General features: G+C 50.3%; 2 protein-coding genes across 2 annotated transcripts; one reads left to right on the top strand and one right to left on the bottom strand.

Annotated features, from left to right (window-relative positions):
* The first annotated feature begins 209 nt into the window (after positions 1 to 209).
* On the top strand, positions 210 to 17,192 carry LOC135945977 (filamin-A-like). The gene is given in 36 exon segments (XM_065493945.1): positions 210 to 381; positions 544 to 775; positions 2,400 to 2,524; positions 2,582 to 2,712; positions 2,765 to 2,978; positions 3,033 to 3,308; positions 3,572 to 4,325; positions 4,387 to 4,482; positions 4,641 to 4,748; positions 4,800 to 5,006; positions 5,167 to 5,346; positions 5,402 to 5,545; positions 5,612 to 5,906; positions 6,749 to 6,828; positions 6,917 to 7,084; positions 9,053 to 9,229; positions 9,558 to 10,180; positions 10,233 to 10,374; positions 10,972 to 11,295; positions 11,775 to 11,996; positions 12,287 to 12,454; positions 12,509 to 12,739; positions 12,795 to 12,932; positions 12,984 to 13,388; positions 13,441 to 13,536; positions 13,539 to 13,738; positions 13,789 to 14,289; positions 14,345 to 14,662; positions 14,718 to 14,919; positions 14,973 to 15,152; positions 15,211 to 15,402; positions 15,463 to 15,605; positions 15,665 to 15,938; positions 16,000 to 16,182; positions 16,243 to 16,424; positions 16,944 to 17,192. Coding segments are annotated over 36 exon segments (8,157 nt in total). The 5' UTR covers positions 210 to 258; the 3' UTR covers positions 17,067 to 17,192.
* LOC135946023 (uncharacterized) lies at positions 16,884 to 18,261 on the bottom strand. Its single transcript, XM_065494028.1, has 3 exons — positions 18,056 to 18,261; positions 17,799 to 17,966; positions 16,884 to 17,738 (listed from the first exon to the last, which is right to left on the bottom strand). The coding sequence occupies exons 1-3, from the start codon at positions 18,189 to 18,191 to the stop codon at positions 17,356 to 17,358; spliced, it is 687 nt and encodes a 228-aa protein (XP_065350100.1). The 5' UTR covers positions 18,192 to 18,261; the 3' UTR covers positions 16,884 to 17,355.
* Positions 18,262 to 19,733: the final 1,472 nt, after the last annotated feature.

Below are 19,733 nucleotides of genomic sequence, written 5' to 3'. Positions count from 1 at the left end.
ATCCTGAATCCAGGGTCACCCTGTCGGAAACAACCATCGCCAAAAGGGTCGATTTACGTCTTCCGACCTGCATCTGCGCGTTTGTTTTGGTTCTTGTACTGCACGGGGGAGTGTTTTGGTTCAGGTGCGGCGGCGCTGGTTGGGCGGGGCGTCGGCAGGTGGCGTCGCTGCGGCGGCCGGCCACCAGCTGAGGTAAACAAAGGAGGGAGGGCGGGCAGGTGGCATCTGGGCGCAGGTCGCGGCAGTCAGTGAGGCACAATGGCAGCGGCCGAAACTTCGCGCATCTCGCAGGTCGGCCTGGCGGCGCGCAGCCCCGAGGGGCACGCCGCCAAGGGTGGCATGGCCATCAAGGGCAACGAGGACATGTGGGTCCACATCCAGGTCGGAAAAAACTTTTCATTCGCACTCTCCGTCTCGTTCGCACGCCGGACCCTGAATTTTCTTTTAAATAATTAAAATTACAGTTAATTTCGATTTGCATGAAATTTTGGCATTTAATTCCGTGAGCGTGTAACTGATTCGGCCGTCTTGCACCTTTAAAAGGCCAACACATTCCGCAACTGGGTAAACGAGCACCTGAAGACGGTGGGCTTGGCCGTGATGGACCTGGCCTCGGACTTCAGCGACGGCACAAAACTAGTGGCGCTGGTCGAGGTGCTGCAGAAGCGGCCTCTCAGGCACATCCGCCGGCCGGCCAACCCACACCAGTTCCTCGAGAACGTCACCACCGCCCTCAACGCCGTCGCTGAGGACGGCGTCAAACTCGTCAATATTGGTGCGAGAAAAATTTTTAAAAAATATTTAATCCCTTTCCTTTTAAAAATCAATGTTTTCTCCGTATTACCTGAAATCAGGGTACTTTATCTCAGGGTTCACCTGACACCAGGGTAACTTATCTCAGGGTCAACCTGAATTCAGGTGGATATCTTTTTAAGGAATATTATCTATTTTCTCGAAATGACCCTGAATGTAAAATACAAATACCACCTGATTTCAGTGTCCTGAACTCAGGGTGTTTACCTGAAATAACAAAAACATCTTTGATGTTGACATGCAAACCACCTGAATCCAGGGTAATTTAAAGTAACATCGCGTGAAATTTTTAAACATGTTACAATCCCGAACCTGAGACCTGAGTTCAGGGTTTTAACCCCGGCGGTGTGTTAATCGATTCGCATAATCCGCTACTTCGCGCCGTGGGACCCTTTTTCTTTGTTCTCTCGCGCGGCTGGGAGCGAAAAAAATGGTCGTCGTCGTCGGGTCGAATAAATTTGCTGGGTGCGTTTTATTTTTTCTCGGCGGTGACGCAACTGCAGGCGTGGGCACAATGACGTCACGCCGACCGAACCGAACTGAGTGAGCTAGGAGAGTGACCTTGCCTCCTGCTCCTCCTCTTCGTCTCCGCTTTCGTGCCGCATTCCTGTTTGTGTATTCTCTGCGGGTCGCGTTACGCGCTTTAAACGCGCACGCACGTCGCACATACACACACACACACACACACACCGGCCTCGCGGCTCCAACCTCCTTTTTCCGTCGACGCACGAATCCCAATTAGCATTTCCAGCCCTCCCCTCAACCTGAAAATGTGTGTCGAGGAGCGGATGATTTTTTTTAAAATTTTAATAGAGCCATTTTATTACAATCAACCCCTGGCAAATTATTATCTTATACCTGAGTGCTGGTCACGACCTGAGCTCAGGGTATGACATCAGAGATTTGGTTTCTTGGGAAATAGTTTAAATTAAATTAAGCAGAGATCAAAATAATCACTATTTGAGGGAAAGAAATTCCGGTGGATAATTTAGAAAAGTAAATTTTCACTCCCGACGGTCATTTAAAACAATTTCCAAATTATTTTCTGCGTAGGAAATGGTTTTTTTTGCCGTGGTCCGGGGAGCAGAGGGCAAAGCGGGCAGCAGATTGGGATCGGCTCTCGTGTGGGTTGGTTTTGTCGTTTTCCAGCAACAGCTGTGCCGCCGCGTCGACATATAAGGCGCGATCGCCGGGCCACTTTCACTCTCTCACTCGCTCGCAAGTTGCTTTTCAAAGCAGCTAGCTTGTTACGTGACCGTTCGTCAATAACAATAATTCCCTTTTGGAAATGCTAGAAAAGCCGAGCGTTTCTTCGCCTCCAGCGCTGCTAAATTCGCCTCTGCCGAAACTAATTTAATAAAAATTATAACATCAGCGTGGATTTATTTTTAAATAAAAAAAGGCCAGCTAAAATCCATTTTCGGTCATTGAGGGTGGCATACCCTGATTTCAGGTTAAGAGTTTCCTCGCTTCCGGCAAAAAATTAAAATTTCAGCCGCAAAACGACAAGAGTCATAAAACGCGCAGTTTCTCCTTAATTGCACGCGTCCGTATTTGGCGCTAGAGTTAATCAAAGTCCATTTCAGGAAACGTGGACATCGTGAACGGCAACCTGAAGCTGATCCTCGGCCTGATTTGGTCGCTGATCGTGCGCTACCAGATCGGCCGCTCCAAGTTCCCGCCCCGGAAACTGATGCTCGCGTGGCTCAAGGCATGTTTCAAGAGCCCAAAACGAAAACGGGGTTAATTATAATCTCTTTTTTTCCAGGCCGTGCTGCCCGAGTGTCAAGTGCACAATTTCACGACCGACTGGAATTCAGGCGTGTACCTGAGCGCCCTCCTCGACTACTGCAAACCAGGTCTCTTCCCCCACTGGCGCTCCCTTGACTCCCATGATGCGTGAGTGTCGTGATTAATTTACCCTGAAAACCCCTTTAAAAAATCTTCTCAGGGTCAACAATTGCCGTCGTGCCATGGAACTTGCTCAGCGCGAGTTTCAAATTCCGAAGGTGCTGGAACCTGAGTACCTGGCGTCGCCGCACCTGGACGAACTGTCCGGGATGACGTACCTGAGCTACTTCATGAAGGAGGACAGTCCAGGCTTCCACGCGACCCTGCGCTGGGTCAACTCGCAGCTGCCCAACACCAGGGTGTCCAACTTCACGGTAACGCCCCCTGAATTCCCCTCTATAAATTATTTCAACCTTTCGAGTCTGCAGCGCGACTGGAACTCTGGCCTGGTGCTGTGCGAACTGGTGCATTCGTTGGGCGGCCCGGTGGCCAACCTGAGAAAGCTGTCGCCTGACGACGGCGAAAACAACCTGGGGCTGGGGATCCGAGGTGGACAGCGACTTGGAGTCGAACCCATCCTCAGGGCGAAGGACATGGCCGACCAGAACGTCGAGCACCTCGGCGTCATGGCCTACGCTGCCCACTTCCAGTGGGTGCGCGCCCGAAACCAGCCCAGCGAACGGCTCGCCGCACACTGGACTCAGGTAAATTATCTGCCCTAAAAGAGTATTTTAACTTCTACTTAATTTGTTAATTAACTAATTGACATGAAATCAAGTTTTTAAGACAATTTAAACTTACATGAACATTCTAAAATGTTAAAAGTTTTTTATTTGCTTGAGAGCGAATTAATATTAGCAGAAATAAATGGTTCTTGAGTTACACAGTGCCATCCGTATGGGTGCTCACAAACTAAAAGACCAAAAAACGCCTCCAACTAATTTCCAAACCCTTTTGCCTCCTTCAGCACACCTGCCGAGTGCACAAGGCGGCGCAATTCAAGGTAGAGTGCCTTGAGGAGAACGTGGAAGCGTCCGAGGTACGAGCCGAGGTGGTTGGACCTTCTGGACGCGTTGAGAGCCGCTTCAACATGACGTCAGGTGGCGGTCAGGGTTCCTGCACGCCCACCGAGGTTGGAATGTACCAACTGCTGGTGTACTGCGAGGGGGAGCTCATCCAGGGCTGCCCTACGAGCCTCAGGGTCATGCCGGAGGTCACCAGCATCTCCTATCCGGGCATGGAGCCCTGCGCCATCGGCTCGATTGTCGAGGTCCTCGTCAACAGCTACGGTGCCAGGAACGGTCAGGTGGAGGTGATGGCCCACTCCCCGACAGGACGAAACTTGGAGTGTCCGGTGCAGGAGCGGGACGGCGTGTACACGGCCAATTTCCAGCCGGACGAGGCGGGCGAGTGGCAGATCCACGTTCTGCACGGCGGACAGAACGTTCAGGGTGGGCCGTACACGTGCTTCGTCTTCGATCCGAACGGGGTGCGCCTCGAGGGGTTGGAGGGTGCGACGCCTGGCCGGCAGCACTCGTTCATCTGCGATACGTCCGCCACCGGAGGCCTCGGGGACGTGGTGCTCGATATCGCCCTGTCAGGACGCTCCGTGCAGCACCAGGTCGACGAGATCGGCCCCCACAGGTACAAGGTCACCTTCCTGCCGGCCCAGCCAGGAAAATACAAGGTTTACGTCTACTTCAACGGCCAGGAGGTCAGGGGTGAGTTTACCTTTAACACCTTCCCCTCCTATAAAAGGGATTCACGTTTGTTCCTCCGCAGGGTCGGCCTTCAGCATGCGCATTGGCAGCTACAGGAGCACCAAACAGCACAGCAAGCAAGCAACGCACCACAGCTCATCTTTTTCTGAGCAAAACAGTGAGTGTTACCCTGAGGAAGGCTCAGGGTTCAGGTCTCTTAATTAAAAAAATAATCGAAATTAATTAAAACAATTGGGATTAATTCCTCAAAATTTAAACTTTTGAGATTAGTGTATAATCAGGTACTAAACTCAGGGTCTGTCTTTTTTCTGCAAGGATCCTCGTCTTTCGCACGCGCAGGTCGCGACTCGCCCGACCGCATTAATCGGGATCAGCTAACCAAGGAAATGAGTAGAGTAACCATGAATAGTAGACTGACACAAGGTAGGCTCCAACCCTTCGCCAGGTCACCAACCTGACTTTAACTTTTTGCAGAGGAGCGACACACGCCGCCAGCGGTGAATCCGTCCGACATTTACGCGGTCAGCACAAAGAAACTGACTGCCCCGGCTAAGGTGACTTCCACCCTGACGACGCACCTGCGTGCTGTTTCACCTGTCAGGTCGCCGTCTCCCGCCAGGTTCAACCCTTCGCCAATCACTTACAGTGCCACTGTCAAACATTCAGACTCGTTCTCCAATGGTACGTGAAAATCAGGTTCAACCTCAGGTATATATTTTAAAAACTGTCTAGGATGATTTTCAGCACTTGTTAAATCAATTTTATTTCAAATATAAACTTGACTTGTTTACCCTGACTCCAGGGTATGGTACCATGAGAATTAAAACCCACTATTTTGCAGACTACACGTCAGTGACCGAGAGCAGGTTCCAGCAGCACAGCAGCTTCACGAGTGGAAGCCGGCTGCTTAATTCTGGAGGCTCGCCGCCCCAGCTGCTCAACGGCAGCGCCCACCTACTCAGGGCCACACCTTCGCCCAAACCTCTGCCCGGACAGGTGGACACCTCGTCGAACGTCAGAGGTGGGCATAAAATGTGCCTAGGAGAAAGGCGAGAGCTGTTTATATTTATTTGCAGTGTCGTCGATGCTGAACAATTTGAACCAGCGACGTGACTCGTGGGACGCGATTGCCAAGACCAAGTCGCTTCTGTCCTACGGAAGCCTCGAGTCCGTGGCCAACGTCCACAACGTCCACAACACTGAAAACCACGTCCATTCCAGTATGTTCTTTAAAATAAATAAATAAATAAATAAATATATTTTTCGAAATTAAAATCGTTCCTCAGCGTACACTTCCCGGCCGTCAGGGTACACCCTGAGAAGTGCAAGTCCGGCAGTGGAGTCTACGGAGCCGCGTCTGGTGGCCGTGCACCGTCAGGCGAGCGTTTTAGTGCCATCCCAGGGTCTGGACGCGGGCGACCTGAGTGCGTACGTCAGCGGCCCATACCTGAGCAGCGTGCCCTGCAGCGTGACGCCGCGTCCGCCGCACCACCTGGCCGTCAACTTCGTGCCCAAGGACATCGGCGAGCACGTCGTCGAACTGCGAAATGGAGATCATCGAGTCGCCGGATCACCAATTAAGTGAGTCCCTGAGAACACCCTGATTCGTGAGGTCTTTTGACGCAAAAAACCTGAAAGGTTGACGCGTTTTGTCGCAGGGAAGCGTATTTTAAATTCAAAAATTGAATCCAGCGCATAGGTGAATTTTTTAAAAAAAAATATAAATCTAAAAAAGCACCGATTTTGCGGTCGGGGGCGGCGTCGGGGGCGAGCGGGGGTAACTTATGGGTTCATTCGACGCGAAATGTTACGGCTAGTCTAAAAAACTGATGTTTTTTATTCTGCGAGGAGTTGAGTATTTAATTTTTTAAGTCGAAAAACGTGATTTTTGACACTTGCCAATTTTTGATTTCGGGGTCCAGATGGGGTCCTATGGGCCGGACAGCCCCGATTTTGCTACCAATCGATGCCTCTTGGTAAGGCACGTTCGTATATATTCAGTTTGTCAAAATCGGACAATTTTTCGAATTTTCAGGAATTTTTTTCTACCCAATTTTCGAAAAAGCCGAATTTTTGAAAATAATATTGGTTTTTATTTTATTTATATTCGGCCGTTTGTTTGATCATTGCCCATGAACCCTCATCGGACAGGTCTTGAACGGGGCTTCGACCTGGCATGCCCTAACAACCTTTTTCAGGGTATAACGACCTGAGATCCACTCCAAGACCAGTTTTTAATGCTTTTTTAAGAAATTTCGAGCATATTTGGCGACGATTATTAATCCTTTCCAGTCACCGACCTTCCTTAGGTCGCGCAACCTGAAGAATGTATTTTTTATTATGGCTTTTTGTTGCTGTCTTTTGGTCAATTTCGCCGCCTTGTTTATTTTTAAGATATTTTATGTTTTAATTTTTCTCTTCAGGGTGCATGCGTACAACTCGCAGGCAATTCAGGTGGGAAGGATTCCGGACGGCAGCGTGGGCCGATCAGTCGAATTTGAGAGTGAGTATTATTTTTTAATTTAAATATTTATTTATATTTTTAGTTCAGAAGGGCTGATCTAAAAGTTGTTCTATTTTTTTTGTCCCAGTTGATGGCTCGAGGGCGGGTTCGGGCAACCTGGAAATTTTGGTGAACGGAGGCCACGTGACGAGCTTTGTGCGTGACCTGGGCAACCAGCGCTTCCTCGCCTCCTTTGTGCCGCACGAGCCCGGCTCGCATCTCCTCGAGATGACCTTCAACGGCGAACAGGTGCCAGGTAAGACCCAACCTTTTTGTTTTACCCCACTAAAAACGAATATATATGCTGAAAAAAGTTAGAAAAATGCATGCAATTGGCGTGCCAGGACGTTGTTGCGGGTCTGCCAGCGTTTCAGGGGCCGCGACCTTCTTGGCAGAAGGCGACACGCGAAGCAGCGGCACTTTGAAGTTGCGTCCATTCGGTCGATTGCGTCACCTCGTCATTGAGAATTCAGGACGGGATTGGCCCGAAAGGTCGAATTTAAATAGGATTTATTTTGAGGGATGAAACCCCCTATTCAAATCACCTTCTTAAGAGGGAATTTAAATTCTTGAAAACCTAAAAAAAATAATTGAATTTAATTAAAAAATATTTGAAAACAATTTCGGAGTTATTTAGAGTGTAGATAATTGAGCCTGACGTCAGGTACGGGACGCAGTGTGTCAGTTAGGCGATTTAGAAGATGTTCCGCAAGCGCGCGGTTTCCGAGATTCGAGGCCCCGGTGCGGCGGCGAGAATTTTTCTCCTCTCCTCTCCGCTCTGTTATAATATTATTTGCGCGAGGATTACGTCTGCCGTCGTCGCGGTGGCATGAGAAGCACGCACGAAACGGTGAGCAGGCGAGCGAGCGAGCGAGTCGAGGAGGATCGTCGGCAGGTGGCGAGGTTGCGCAGTCGGTCTCTTCTTTCACGAATTGCAACGCCGCCCGGCCGTCTCTCGAGCATTTCCGAGACGTGTGTCGTGAGTGTGTGTGTGTCTGCGTTTTGTTTCGGTCGGTCGGTCGGCGCGGACAGGAGCGTTCACGTGACGAGTGGCCGCTCAGCAGGCGGCCAGAGGCGGCCAGAGCTCAGCAGCAGCGCCCCGGCCGGCCCCCGCGGCCCCCGAGGGGCTCTCAGGGCCGCCGCAGCCGGACCTGCCGCGTGTCCAGGGGCGTAACCTTCCTTCCGCCGTCTTTCCCAGGTCTCAGGTCGGTTTCTTGTTTCTCGCTTTTCGCGTTTTCGCCGCCCTTTGAGCGATTTCTTATCTCGAGAATCGTAATCGCTGCTGTTTTTTGTTTGCCATCTCGACGCGGCCGAGTGCAAATGTTTGAGTTTCTTCTTTGGCTCCTTCGCAGCGCGCGGATGTGGGTCATCAGGTCGGCACAGCTAGCTCTCCGCCCAAAACCTGGCGACACTTTTTGTTTTTCCTCGCTCCGTCTGCCTTTCGAAACTGTTTCTCAAGTCACGCGTCAGCCTTTTCCACCGCAAAATAAAAAAATACAGACGCCAAAAAATTAAAATGCGTAAATTGTAGCCGTTCTCCGGCTTTTTTTCCTCTCTCTCTCTCTTTCTCCGACAAAGCGGTAGACCCGCACTGCCCTCATTTCAGCTCAGGGTTCAAGAAAGTTCGAGACGCAGTTTGGGTTCTGGCGCAATTTACCAAATATAAACGAGAAAAATTAGAATTAATTATATAACGAAGGAGGAGTTCCTCCCCTAACTGTCTTAAAGGGGTTAAAGATAACAAAATTTGTGAAATTTCACCCTGAGATCAGGTTCTGTTCGATAAAAAATTAAATTTAAAAAAATCGTCGAAAAACCCAAATTAGCATATTTAGCCCCTAATAAATTCACCCCTGATCATACTAGAGGGTTGAAAATTTTAATTGTCAATAAGGTGCACCCTGAATTTAAGTACAAGAAGTTTGGAAGACACAAAATTAAACTAGTTATTAATTTTTAAAAAACCTTAAAAACGCGTTTTTTATTTTAACTGAGTGTCGAAAAGCCCAAAATATCATTTTTAGCCCCGTTTTAATCCACCCCCGATCATAGCAGAGGGTTGAAAGTTTTCAGGGTCAATAACCTATACCCTGAATTGAAGTACAGGAAGTTTGAAATACACAAGACAAAAATTAAATTAGTTATTAATTTTTAAAAAACCCAAAAACGCGTTTTTTTCATTTTAATACGAAAAAAATAATTTTATATTTTTGTGATTTTTCAGGCAGTCCGTGGCAAGTGGCCGTTGGAGGGAGCCCGGCGGCCAGCGGAATGGCCACCACCACGACCAAGATGACGGTGGTAGGCGAGGCCGTGCGGCTCGTGGCCGTCGGCACGCCGGCCGCCTTTGAGATCAGCGCGCCCGGCCTCGAGCGAGAGCAGGTCCAGGTCCAGATTATGAGTGAGTCATTGAAATTCTTTACTCTCAAATGCCCTACTTTACCCACCCTGATTCCAAGGTTGGGCCACTCAGGTCGCAATATTTTTTTTTGGTGCAGATTTCAATCTGGAGGCACTTTTGGCTTTAAATAAATCAATCCCTATTACTCCCACAGGGTTAACATTTTCCAGGTATGCGAAGCTGTACCCTGACTTCAGGTTCAGGTTGTTTTAAACCTGTCTGGACTCAAACTATTTAAATTATTTAGATGCAAACTTTGCAAAAAATCATTTTTGCGCAATTTTAAAATTCACCTTTACCCTGGCATAACCCTGAATTTGAATCTCAGGTCCGTCGAAGCGAGCCGTGGCGTCGAGGGTGACGCAGCAGGGTGGACAGCTGCGCGTGCAGTTCACGCCGAAGGAGGTGGGCAGCCACCTGGTGGAGGTGGGCATGGCCGGCCGCAGCCTTCCCGGAGGGCCTCTGGTGGCCAAGGTGTACAACGCCGGCCTCATCAGGGTGACGGACGTGACGAGCGGCGTCGTCGGACAGCCGTGCCAGTTCAAAGTGGACGCGAGCCAGGCCGGCGAGGGCCAGCTGGAGATCTCGGTGAACGAGGGCGAGGTGCCGAACCACGTGGCCGTCGTGGGCGGCGGCCGCTGCCTGGTGACCTTCACGCCGGAGACGGCCAAGCCGCACGCGGTCGACATCAAGTTCAACGGCGAGCCGGTGCCCGGAAGCCCCTTCTCGTGCCACGTCGGCGACCCGCACGGCGGCGGACGCGTCACCCTCGGCCTCCGCGGCCTCGAGCTCGTGGCCGTCGACGAACCGGCCAAGTTCCACATGGCCGTCGACGGCAGCGGCGGCGCCGAACTCGCCGTCGCCGTCCGCAGCCCCTCGGGACACGACCTTCCCGTCAAGGTCACTGGAAACGTCCACGCCGGCTTCACCGCCGAGTTCACGCCCAGAGAGGTGAGTTTTACCTTTTTTTAATAATTTAAATAAAATTTATTCTTTGCGTCAGGTCGGAGGGCACGCTGTGAGCGTTGAATACAACGGCCACGCTGTTTCTGGCACGCCATTCGTTGCAAAGGCTTTCGACGCCAAGCGTGTCTTTGTCGGCGCCCTGCCCAGTGGCTCCGTCGGAAAGAGTCTCCACTTCACAGGTCAGTCCCAAAATCTACCCTGATAGTGGGACGGGTTATCTTTTAAACTCACTCGACGAGAAATTTTACGGCGAGTCTAACCAATTTTGGTTTTTTACTCTGCGACCCATAGGAACCGAGTTATTAATTTTTAAAGTCGAAAAATCGCGATTTGTGACATTTGCCAATTTTGGTTTTTGGGGCCCAGGCGGGGCCCTATGAGCCGGATGGCCCCAATTTTATCGTCAATTGACGCTCCTTGGTAGGGCACGTCCATCTGTGTGTGGTTTTTCAAAATCGGACCATTTTTCGAATTTTTATGATTTTTTTCGACCAAAATTTCAAAAAACACGAAATTTAAAAAATAATGTTTTTTTTATTAAAATTCAGCCGTTTGTCCGATCATCGTCCACGACCCCTCTTTGGACAGGTATTTAGTTGAACCTCTACCTGGAATACCCTGACAACCTTTTTTAGGGTGCCTCGACCTGAGATCTGCTCCAAATCCGGTTTTAATGCTTTTTCTGTACTTTTGAGCACATTTGAGCGATTTTCCTGTCACCGACCTTCCTCGGGTCACCTAAAATTTTCCTAAGTATATTCCCTTGTTTGTGCCAGTTGACGCAAGCCAGGCGGGCGAGGGAAACCTGGAGATCACGATCAGCGCGCGGGGCCACAACATTCCGACGCAGGTGCACCCTCAGGGCAACGCCCGCTTCACGGTCAGCTTCATCCCGGTGGAGGCGTTCGAGCACCTGGTCAGCATCGCGTTTAACAAGACGCCGGTGCCCGGGTCGCCGTTCATGGCGCGCGTGGCCGCCGACCCGCACCACGTGGTCGTCAGCGGCCAGCATTTGGCCTCTGCGGCCGTGGGAAAGCCGGCCTACTTCACCATGTCCAACGTGAACGCGGCGCTGGACGACGTCGAGGTCAACGTCGAGGGTCAGCAACCTTTATTTCTTGAGATCGGAATGCCTTGCGTTTCTCTGTCTCCTTTTATTTATTTTTAAATTCCATTTAAGATACAAAAAATGTATATTTGTTCGGCACGGAAACTGTCTGCGCACTGCATTCGCCCCGGGAGTGACTCGAACGCACTGTTGCAGGTCCCTACGTGCTGGGTTCTCGTCTCAGACACTACTAACCAAACCAAAAGACACCGACTCTCTTCGCAACCCTTCTCACCCTCACTCACCCTTTCCGTAGCTAACAGTCTAACCACAATTTTTTATTCGTAGTTTGCTTGCTTGTGTGCGTGTGATTTGCCAGAAGACAACTTGACTCTGGGCGGTTTCTCCTCTCACTCTCTTTCTCTTCTTCACCTTTCTTTCTTTCTTTCTTTCTCTCTTTTTCAATTGGTAAAAAAACGAGACTGGCGACTGCCTAACACGAACCGTGTGTTGTCTGCACCGAATTAACAGGACCGAATGGACAGAGTGTGGCCGCGCAGGTCAAAGACAACGGCGACAACTCTTTCAAGGTCGAGTTCAGTCCTCGCTCGGCCGGCGAGCACCGCATCGCCGTCTCCGTCCTCAGGGAGCCCGTCCCAGGGTCGCCCTTCGCCTGCAAGGCCTACGACGTCAGGGCCATCAGGGTCAACGCCGCCGCCACCGGCTGCGTCGCCAAGCCGGTCACCTTCCTCGGTCAGTATTTCAAATTTCAACCCTGACGACAACCCTTTCAGGTCCAAAATGCTGATCGAAATTCAATATATTGATTTTCAGGGTTGTACCCTGATTTCAGGTTCATGAAACCTATCAGGTCAAACTCTTTCATAGTCAAATTTTCCGGAAATCATTCATTATGCAAAAATCAATCATTTTTTAGAGTTATCATAAATTTTCAGGGTATACCCTGATATCAGGTAAAATAAAAAATGATCTCAATTATTCTCCAGGGAAATATTTACCTCTAACATTTAAATTCTGCACAGTGGAGACGAGTCAGGCCGGACCGGGAAACCTGGAGGTGACAGTCAACGGCGGCAGGGTGCCCACCTCCGCGCAGGCTCAGGGTATCCACACGTACGCCATCTCTTTCACGCCCAGAGAGGCCTCGCCGCACACCGTCGAGCTCAGGTTCAACGGAGAAGACGTGCCAGGTAAGAAAACTGCGATGACCCCGAGTTGCCCTGACGCAATTTCTGGGTTTGCAGGAAGTCCGTTCGCGGTGGAGATATCGGAGGCCGCGCGAATCGTGCCTGGCGCCGAGGAGAAGGTGCCCGTGGGCCGCAGGGCGCACTTCTGGCTGCAGGCGGCGCAGGCAAAGCCCGTGGTCACCGTGCTCAGCCCTGGCCGCAAGTCCCTGGCCGTCGAGGTGGCAGAGCCGGCCGCCGGCGGCCCCAACGCAGGCCAAATCAACGTCTCGTTCACACCAGAGGAAGTCGGTGGGTGCAGATCTTTTAAATTAATTAAAGAAAAGGGATAAATATGGCTGTTCAGGTGACCACAGTGTCGAGGTGAAGGTGGCGGACGCGCACGTCGAAGGGTCACCCTTCCTGCTCAAGGCCTACGACTCCAACAAGGTCAAGGTCACGGACGTCACCTCTGGAATCATCGGAAAGCCAGTTTACTTTAGCAGTGAGTATACCCTGAGCTCTGGTTATTCCCTCGCTTAACCCTGAATTTCAGTCAATGCGAGCCAAGCGGGTGCCGGCAACCTGGAGATAATTGTGTCCGTGAACGGACGGAATGTGCCAAACTACGTCCAGTCGGAGGGCAACGCCCGCTTCAGGGTCAACTTCAAGCCGCAGGAGGCGGCCGTGCACCTGCTGAGCGTGCGCTTCAACGGCCACCTGGTTCCAGGCTCACCGTTCGAGTGCCGGGTGGCAGCCGCCGGTCAGGCGGTCGTCTCAGGGACCGCCCTGCGCCAGGCGGCCCTGGGGAAGCCCGCCCTGCTCACCGTCGAGCCGCACGACGCCCTCGTCCGCGAGTGCAACGTCACGGTGCTCGCTCCTTCGGGACAAAACGTGCCCACGGTCGTCTCAGGGTCCGCCCATGACAAGTTCTTTGCCACTTTCACACCTTTCGAAGTCGGTAAGTCCCGGAATAAAATAATCAGGGTGCAAGTTGTAAATTTGGTCAAAAGGTCGACATGCCGTGTCCATTGTGCTCGACTCGGAACACGTCAAGGGCAGTCCCTTCGCGTCCAACGTGTATGACGTCAGCCAGGTCAAGGTCACAGGCCTCCAGGCCACTGGGGTCAGTTACAAAATCGTTTAAAACACCTTTATGCTAACGTTTTAATTTCTCAGGTCGTTTCTAATCCAGTAACCTTCGAGGTAGACGCCGCGGAGGCTGGAGAGGGTACCCTGGAGCTGGTGGTTTCAACCGCTCAGGGCACGGTCAAGGCTGAGGTGGCTGCAGTGGCGCGCGGCCTTTACAAGGTGAGCCCCTGCACCCTTTTTACCTAAATCCAGCTAAGCCCTCCTCGCAGGTTACATTCGTGCCAACTCGCGCCGAGCCGCACTTTGTGCACGTTTCGTTCAACGAAGAAGACGTGCCGGGCAGTCCGTTCGAGTGGAGAGTGGCCGTGGCCGCCGGGGAGACGGCCAGGATGGAGAGGCCAGCGGCCGTGCGCGGAGAGGGCCTCCGGTGGGCTGTGGTGGGCGCTCCCGCCTTCTTTGACGTGGATCCTGGAGGACCCTCGGAGCCGCCTCCGCAAGTGGAGGTTCTGGGGCCGGACGGCGCGCCACTGGCCGTCCGTCTGGCCCCCGTGGCCGCCTCCGGCCGCCTGCGGGCCGAGTACCGGCCCGTGGCCGTCGGACTGCATCAGGTTTGGGTGCGGAGGGCGGGCTTGGCCGCCGCCGACAACCCTTTCGAGCTCGAGGTCTTCGACCCTGCGCAGGCTAGCCTTGCCCACGTGTCCGACGCCGTCCTGGGACAACCCTGCACCCTGACCATCGACGCCTCCAAGGCTGGACGAGCCAATCTCCAGGTAAAATTGGTCTTAATTTTAATTTCCTCTTAAAATTACCCTGTGAACCTTTCAGGTGGTGGTGACGGCCGCCGGTCGCGAGGTAAAGGCGGCCGTGCGCGACGTAGGTCACGGACGTCACGAGGTCAGCTTCCTTCCGAGCATCTGCACGCCGCACCGCGTCGACGTCAAGCTGAACGGCCTGCCGGTGTCCGGCTGCCCGACCGAGGTGGCCGTCCGAGATGCAGCGGCCGGCCGCGACCTGGCCGCAACCGGCAAAGGTCTCTTCCAGGCCGAGGCCGGTGCGGAGGCCGCCTTTACCATCCTCACGCTCGCCAGACCCGCCAGGGAGTTTGACGTCGTCATCAGTGGCCCTGCCGGAATCGCCATTCCCGTACGTTTTTTAGTCTTCAAATTAAATTATTCCTTTGAAACCACGTCCTCCTCAGGTCCGATGCTATCAGCAGAAGGACGGAAACCTTCTGGCGCAGTACACTCCTCCTGGGGCCGGCGCGTACAAAGTCGAGGTGCTGCACGGCACCAAGGCAGTCAAAGGTTCACCCTTCTTCTGCCAGGTGTACGACCCTTCCAAGGTGCGCATTGCCAGCCCGAAGGACCCTGCCCTCGTGCACCAGCCGCTTTCCTTCCACGGTGAGTTTAACAATTTAAAAAAAAATATGCTCAGGGTAAAGGTGTGCTTTTAGTTCTGCGGAAGGGCGCCGGATTTGCTGAGCTTGACGTGACCGCGACGTCTCCCCTGGGACAAAACCTTCCTCTGCAGGTGACGGGCGGCGAACAGCCCGAATCGGACATGATCACCTTCACGCCAAGTGCCCCTGGCCAATACAGGTTCAGCATTAGGTACGGCGGCCGAGAGGTTCCAGGTGAGCACCTTTAATCAGGTCATGCTGAACAATTTAAAAACTAAAATGGTTTCTTCAGGTTCTCCGGTAACCTTCGTCGTCTCTGAAGAAGGCCTGGCTCAGGTTGCAGGCGACTCGACTGATGGAAACCGAATGCTCAGGTCGAACGGCGTTGACTACGGCGAGGTGACCCTGAGCGGCCCTGCCCTCGAAGGCTGCCGCGTCGGCAGGGAGACCTACTTCCTCATAAACTCTAGCAAACCTGTGCCAGGTGAGATTTCGTTCGTCTCTGATTCCAGTTTGAGTTTTTTTTAACAATTTTCCTCCCCAGGAAACCCGGAAGCGAGCCTGACCCTGGACGGCGTGACCTACCCTGTGAGCATCAAGCCTGAAGGTGCACGGGTGCATCGAGCGACCTTCACTCCAGTCGAGAGTGGACATGGAAAGCTCCGCGTCGAGTGGGCAGGGCGGCAGGTAAAATCAGGGCGTTTTTATTTATCCCGAATAATTAACACTCCTTTTTATTTTCAAAGGTGAAAGGGTCGCCATTCAGCGTGTTGGTGTCGTCCGCGGCGGACGCAAGGCAGGTGGTTTGCTCAGGTGAGGGCCTCAGGGTGGGCACGGTCGGCAAGGAGATCCGCTCGTTCATCGACACGCGCAGAGCCGGCCCTGGAGAGCTGACGGCGCAGTGCGTCGGCCCCAACAAGGTGGCTTACTGCGAACTCTACGACCACGGAGACGGCACCTTCACCCTGAATGTGAAGCCGCAGGAGCCGGGCAAGCACGCCCTCTCCATCAAATACGGAGGTTCGTTTTTTTTAAAAAAAATCTAAATTAAGAAATTAATTTATGGTTATTTCTCTCACAGGCCAGCACGTTCCCGGAAGTCCGTTCAGCCTGAAGGTTGCAGGCTCCCCTGACGCGTCCAAGGTGCGTGTTTTCGGACCTGGCATCGAGCACGGCGTGCTGGCCACCTTCCAGTCTCGCTTCGTGTGCGACACGCGGGGGGCAGGCGCTGGACAGCTCACCGTCCGCATCAGAGGCCCCAAAGGTGAGTCCGGCCACTACCCTGAGCTCTGAATGAACATAATTTTCACCGCTCCCTCTGCAGGTGCCTTCCGCGTGGAGATGCAGCGCGAGAGCCAACGCGATCGCTCGATTCTGTGCAAGTACGAGCCCACCGAGCCCGGAGACTACAAGCTGGAAGTGAAATGGGCGGGGCAGCACGTGCCAGGCTCACCCTTCTCCGTCATGATCTTCGACACGCAGGAGGAGCTCAACAAATTTATGCAGGTATAATGCTCCCCTTTTGCCTTGATGATTCTATCTTGAATAAATTAATTTCATTTTTTGGGTGTTTTGATTTTTCCCAAAAATATTTAAAGGTTTAACGGCCAGCTGAAATTTTCAGACGATTTTTTTGCGAAAATAATAAATTTGAGAACAGTTTGCTTAGGAAAAAACTGGAAATTTAATCAGCTTTCTGAATTTAGATAGTTTTTGACGCTACTGTCATCTGCTGAATTTTAATCAGGCCAAAAACACCTCTTTCGAAAATCAGCAATTTGTGAAAAAAATATATAAATAACTCTCAAGAATCAAAAGAACTATTTTTTAACTTCTCACTATTTGATTTTCATAATTTTTCTCATATCGGAAGCAACTATATTTTCCTTTGTTAAAAAAGAGGGCGTAACAAATCGGAAAAATTGGATTTTGGGCCACTTTTGGTCAAAAATAAATCGGTTAGCGTTAACTTTCCATGAAATTTAATTTTATTAAATAAAAATCACTAACATTCCACTTAAATAGGGTAACGGTTCACCGCCGGGAGCTCCGGCGCTGTCCGAAGTGTACGGATACACGAACACGGCCTTTTCGCAGCTGAATATCAACCAGCCGCAGCTTTGGAGAGACTCGCAAGCCCAGCTTTGAACGCAGAAAGCCATTATTACTATCGCAAATATTTTATATATACATATTATTACGCTGTTAATTCTTGTGTAACATTGTTATCTCATCTGTAATTTAAATTAAATAAAAATATTTTGTCTAATCCAACTTGTGCTTGTTTTTTTACTTATTTTTTATTGGTTTTATTTATTAACACATTTTTTAAGTACATATTTATTCATATAAATTGCAGAATTGCATCCAGCGCAAACTGCATTAAATCCAAAAGGAAAGGATTGCTTTGTGATTAATGGTATTTGAACCAATTTAATTACAGAGCAGTTTCCTCGTCGTTCTGGCTAGTTTTAGAACATAGATCAGAGTTTTCTTCCTTCTGAATGTGAACTCCCTCCAGCAGTGCAGATTCGGCAGGGAACGGTTGAGCTCCGTCTTGGGTGGTAGCTGCTTTATTTATCTGCGTGCCTGCTCGGCAATACCTCTGGCAATAATCTCGGTAGCAGCGAAGCACCCGGTCTTTGCAAATGAAGCAAATCAGACATATTATAATCACAACCAGGACCCAGATGATAGCGATAGCCGTTTTGATACTGCCGCTGGCATCCTCACAGTTGCAATCAGTCTTTCCAACGACGTTGATCGGGTCTGACTGGTAGTAGAATCCAAATTTCTTCTCAGGACACATGTCGGGTGAATCTATACACGCAGAAGGAATAAATTAGGAAATTCCAAAGACAATTTAAACTCGGGATTTACGTGAATCGCCGTTGCAGTTGACCGCGAGGTTGAATGAGCCATTTTTTCCGCCGCTGGATTGAGAAACAGCAGTGCAACCGCAAACACCATTCATTTCTTCCAGTCGATAACACTCTCTGATGTTGGCCAAAACCTGGCGTTGGCAGAAGTTGAACAAATATTCCCTACCTGCAACAAAACAGTATTATATTAATTCATTGCATGGCTCGTTTTCACTTTAGCAGGAGAAAGAAGTGTGTAAACGCATTTATACGAACCGTTTCCACCAGCACACATCTCAAAGTTGTCTCGGGTTTGATCTTGGAATTCCCTAAAAGCTGCGTTCGAGCCCGAAATTTGGAGCAGGAGAGTCACAATTGTCAGAAGGGAAAAACTTTTCCCCACTGCACCCATTTTTAAGCCTTTCCTGCGGTCTCTTTTCTTCACTTTTTGCTCAGCAATGAGAAGATCAAGGCGTGGTCGCTATTTATCAGAAGCAGAAAGTCTTACTTGCGGAAAAGTCTAACACAATACAAAAGCAGACGCTTCTTCTGTGATGCAAAGTACCGGTATAAAAATGACTCGGTTTTTTTTAGCAGAAAGGAGAGATCCCACTTTTTAGCTTCTTAACAAACCGATAAATAATTAAAAACAGTTGATTTAGATGTATGCAACCTGCTGGACGCCGAAGCCAAACAGGTTGCCTAACTAATATTAGGTAAAAAGAGTTTGCATTCTTTTTCGGCAGATCTCTATTTAATTTTAAGCTGAAACGACACTGCGTTAGTTTCTGAGGGAACTGCTTAGTGAATTTTTCAATTTAATATATTATGAGTTTTTAAAAGTCTTTGAAGATGGACTGGAATTAAAAATGAAATCCTATTTTGAAAGGAACATTTTATTATTTTCCAAGTGAAATTTACATTTTCTTTTGACAAATGCGCGATCAAACAAAATTATAACAAAAGATATCACAAACGCTGCTACAGTTTGCACAAAATAAAGAAATTTTTGATTTGAAAAATCATCTGAGAGAAGCAGAGAAAGATCAGACTTTGAAGAAGTAAAGGCTTTTGAAGATATTGATGTCGCGGTCCATCACATCCGACCACTCGTCATCCTTGTCATCTTTCTCGAACATTTGGAACCGGAAAGGAATGCCTTCGCCGGCACGTTTTTTGTCAATCTGCAAGTCGTTTCTTCTGAAGAGGCACGGCTCGTCGAAGAAAACCTCGATTGTCACCTGGTTGCCTTCCTTAACCTGGGCGCACGTCTTCCAGGTCGCCCAGGTCAAAAGGTGGCTGTCTTTTTCTGTCTCGTCCAGTTTCAACTTTGTGCTTTCTCCAATCGTGACCGACGACGGCAGCAGCCAGCGCGATTCCACGGGATTCATAAAGGTGCTGAAAAAAATAGAAATACATCAAATAAATGTGTTGCTAATTGTAAGAATTGTTTGGAAAATTTCTCGAGTTGTTATAATTTTAAAACGTTGAACTTTGTGCCGAAAGACGACAATTTAGCTAGGCTTTAATTTTAAACCTAAAATTTGTAAACGAATATTTTGATTTACCATTTAAAGACATCTGTGATGTTAGAGTGGCTGATGCGAATTGGATGCACGGTTTGCAGCTTGACGATGACCATGTCCCTCGGAGCCTTGAAACTCAGCACGAACCTGGACTGAACCGCGCCCATCACCAGGTTTTCGTACCAGCTTTTCTGAGAGAGGTAATAATTGTGGCGGACGGAAATGGGGTAGCTGGGCAGGAAGCGGACCTTGACTGGCCTTTTTATTTGCTTCCTCGGCAGATTCTTCGTGCAGAATTCGACTGGGTAAAAGAGTCTATACATGGCGTCGTCCAGGATGCGGTTGAAGCCGCCTGGAGCCATGTTGATCGCCACACAGAGGTACTCATTTTCGGTCAGGAAGGCCTTCAACTCGTCCGCGTCCTCTTC

The sequence above is a fragment of the Cloeon dipterum genome, chromosome 1 (genome assembly GCF_949628265.1).
Source record: "Cloeon dipterum chromosome 1, ieCloDipt1.1, whole genome shotgun sequence".
In the NCBI taxonomy this organism is placed as follows: Eukaryota; Metazoa; Arthropoda; class Insecta; order Ephemeroptera; family Baetidae; genus Cloeon; species Cloeon dipterum.
This window is presented reverse-complemented; position numbering and strand designations above follow the sequence as displayed.

Coding starts and splice junctions, on each gene's coding strand:
- LOC135946023 (XM_065494028.1), bottom strand. CDS start 18,191: ATGGGTGCAGTGGGGAAAAGTTTTTCCCTTCTGACAATTGTGACTCTC. Junction 17,967..18,055: donor GATGTGTGCTGGTGGAAACG/GTTCGTATAAAT, acceptor GTTTTGTTGCAG/GTAGGGAATATTTGTTCAAC. Junction 17,739..17,798: donor CAACTGCAACGGCGATTCAC/GTAAATCCCGAG, acceptor CTGCGTGTATAG/ATTCACCCGACATGTGTCCT.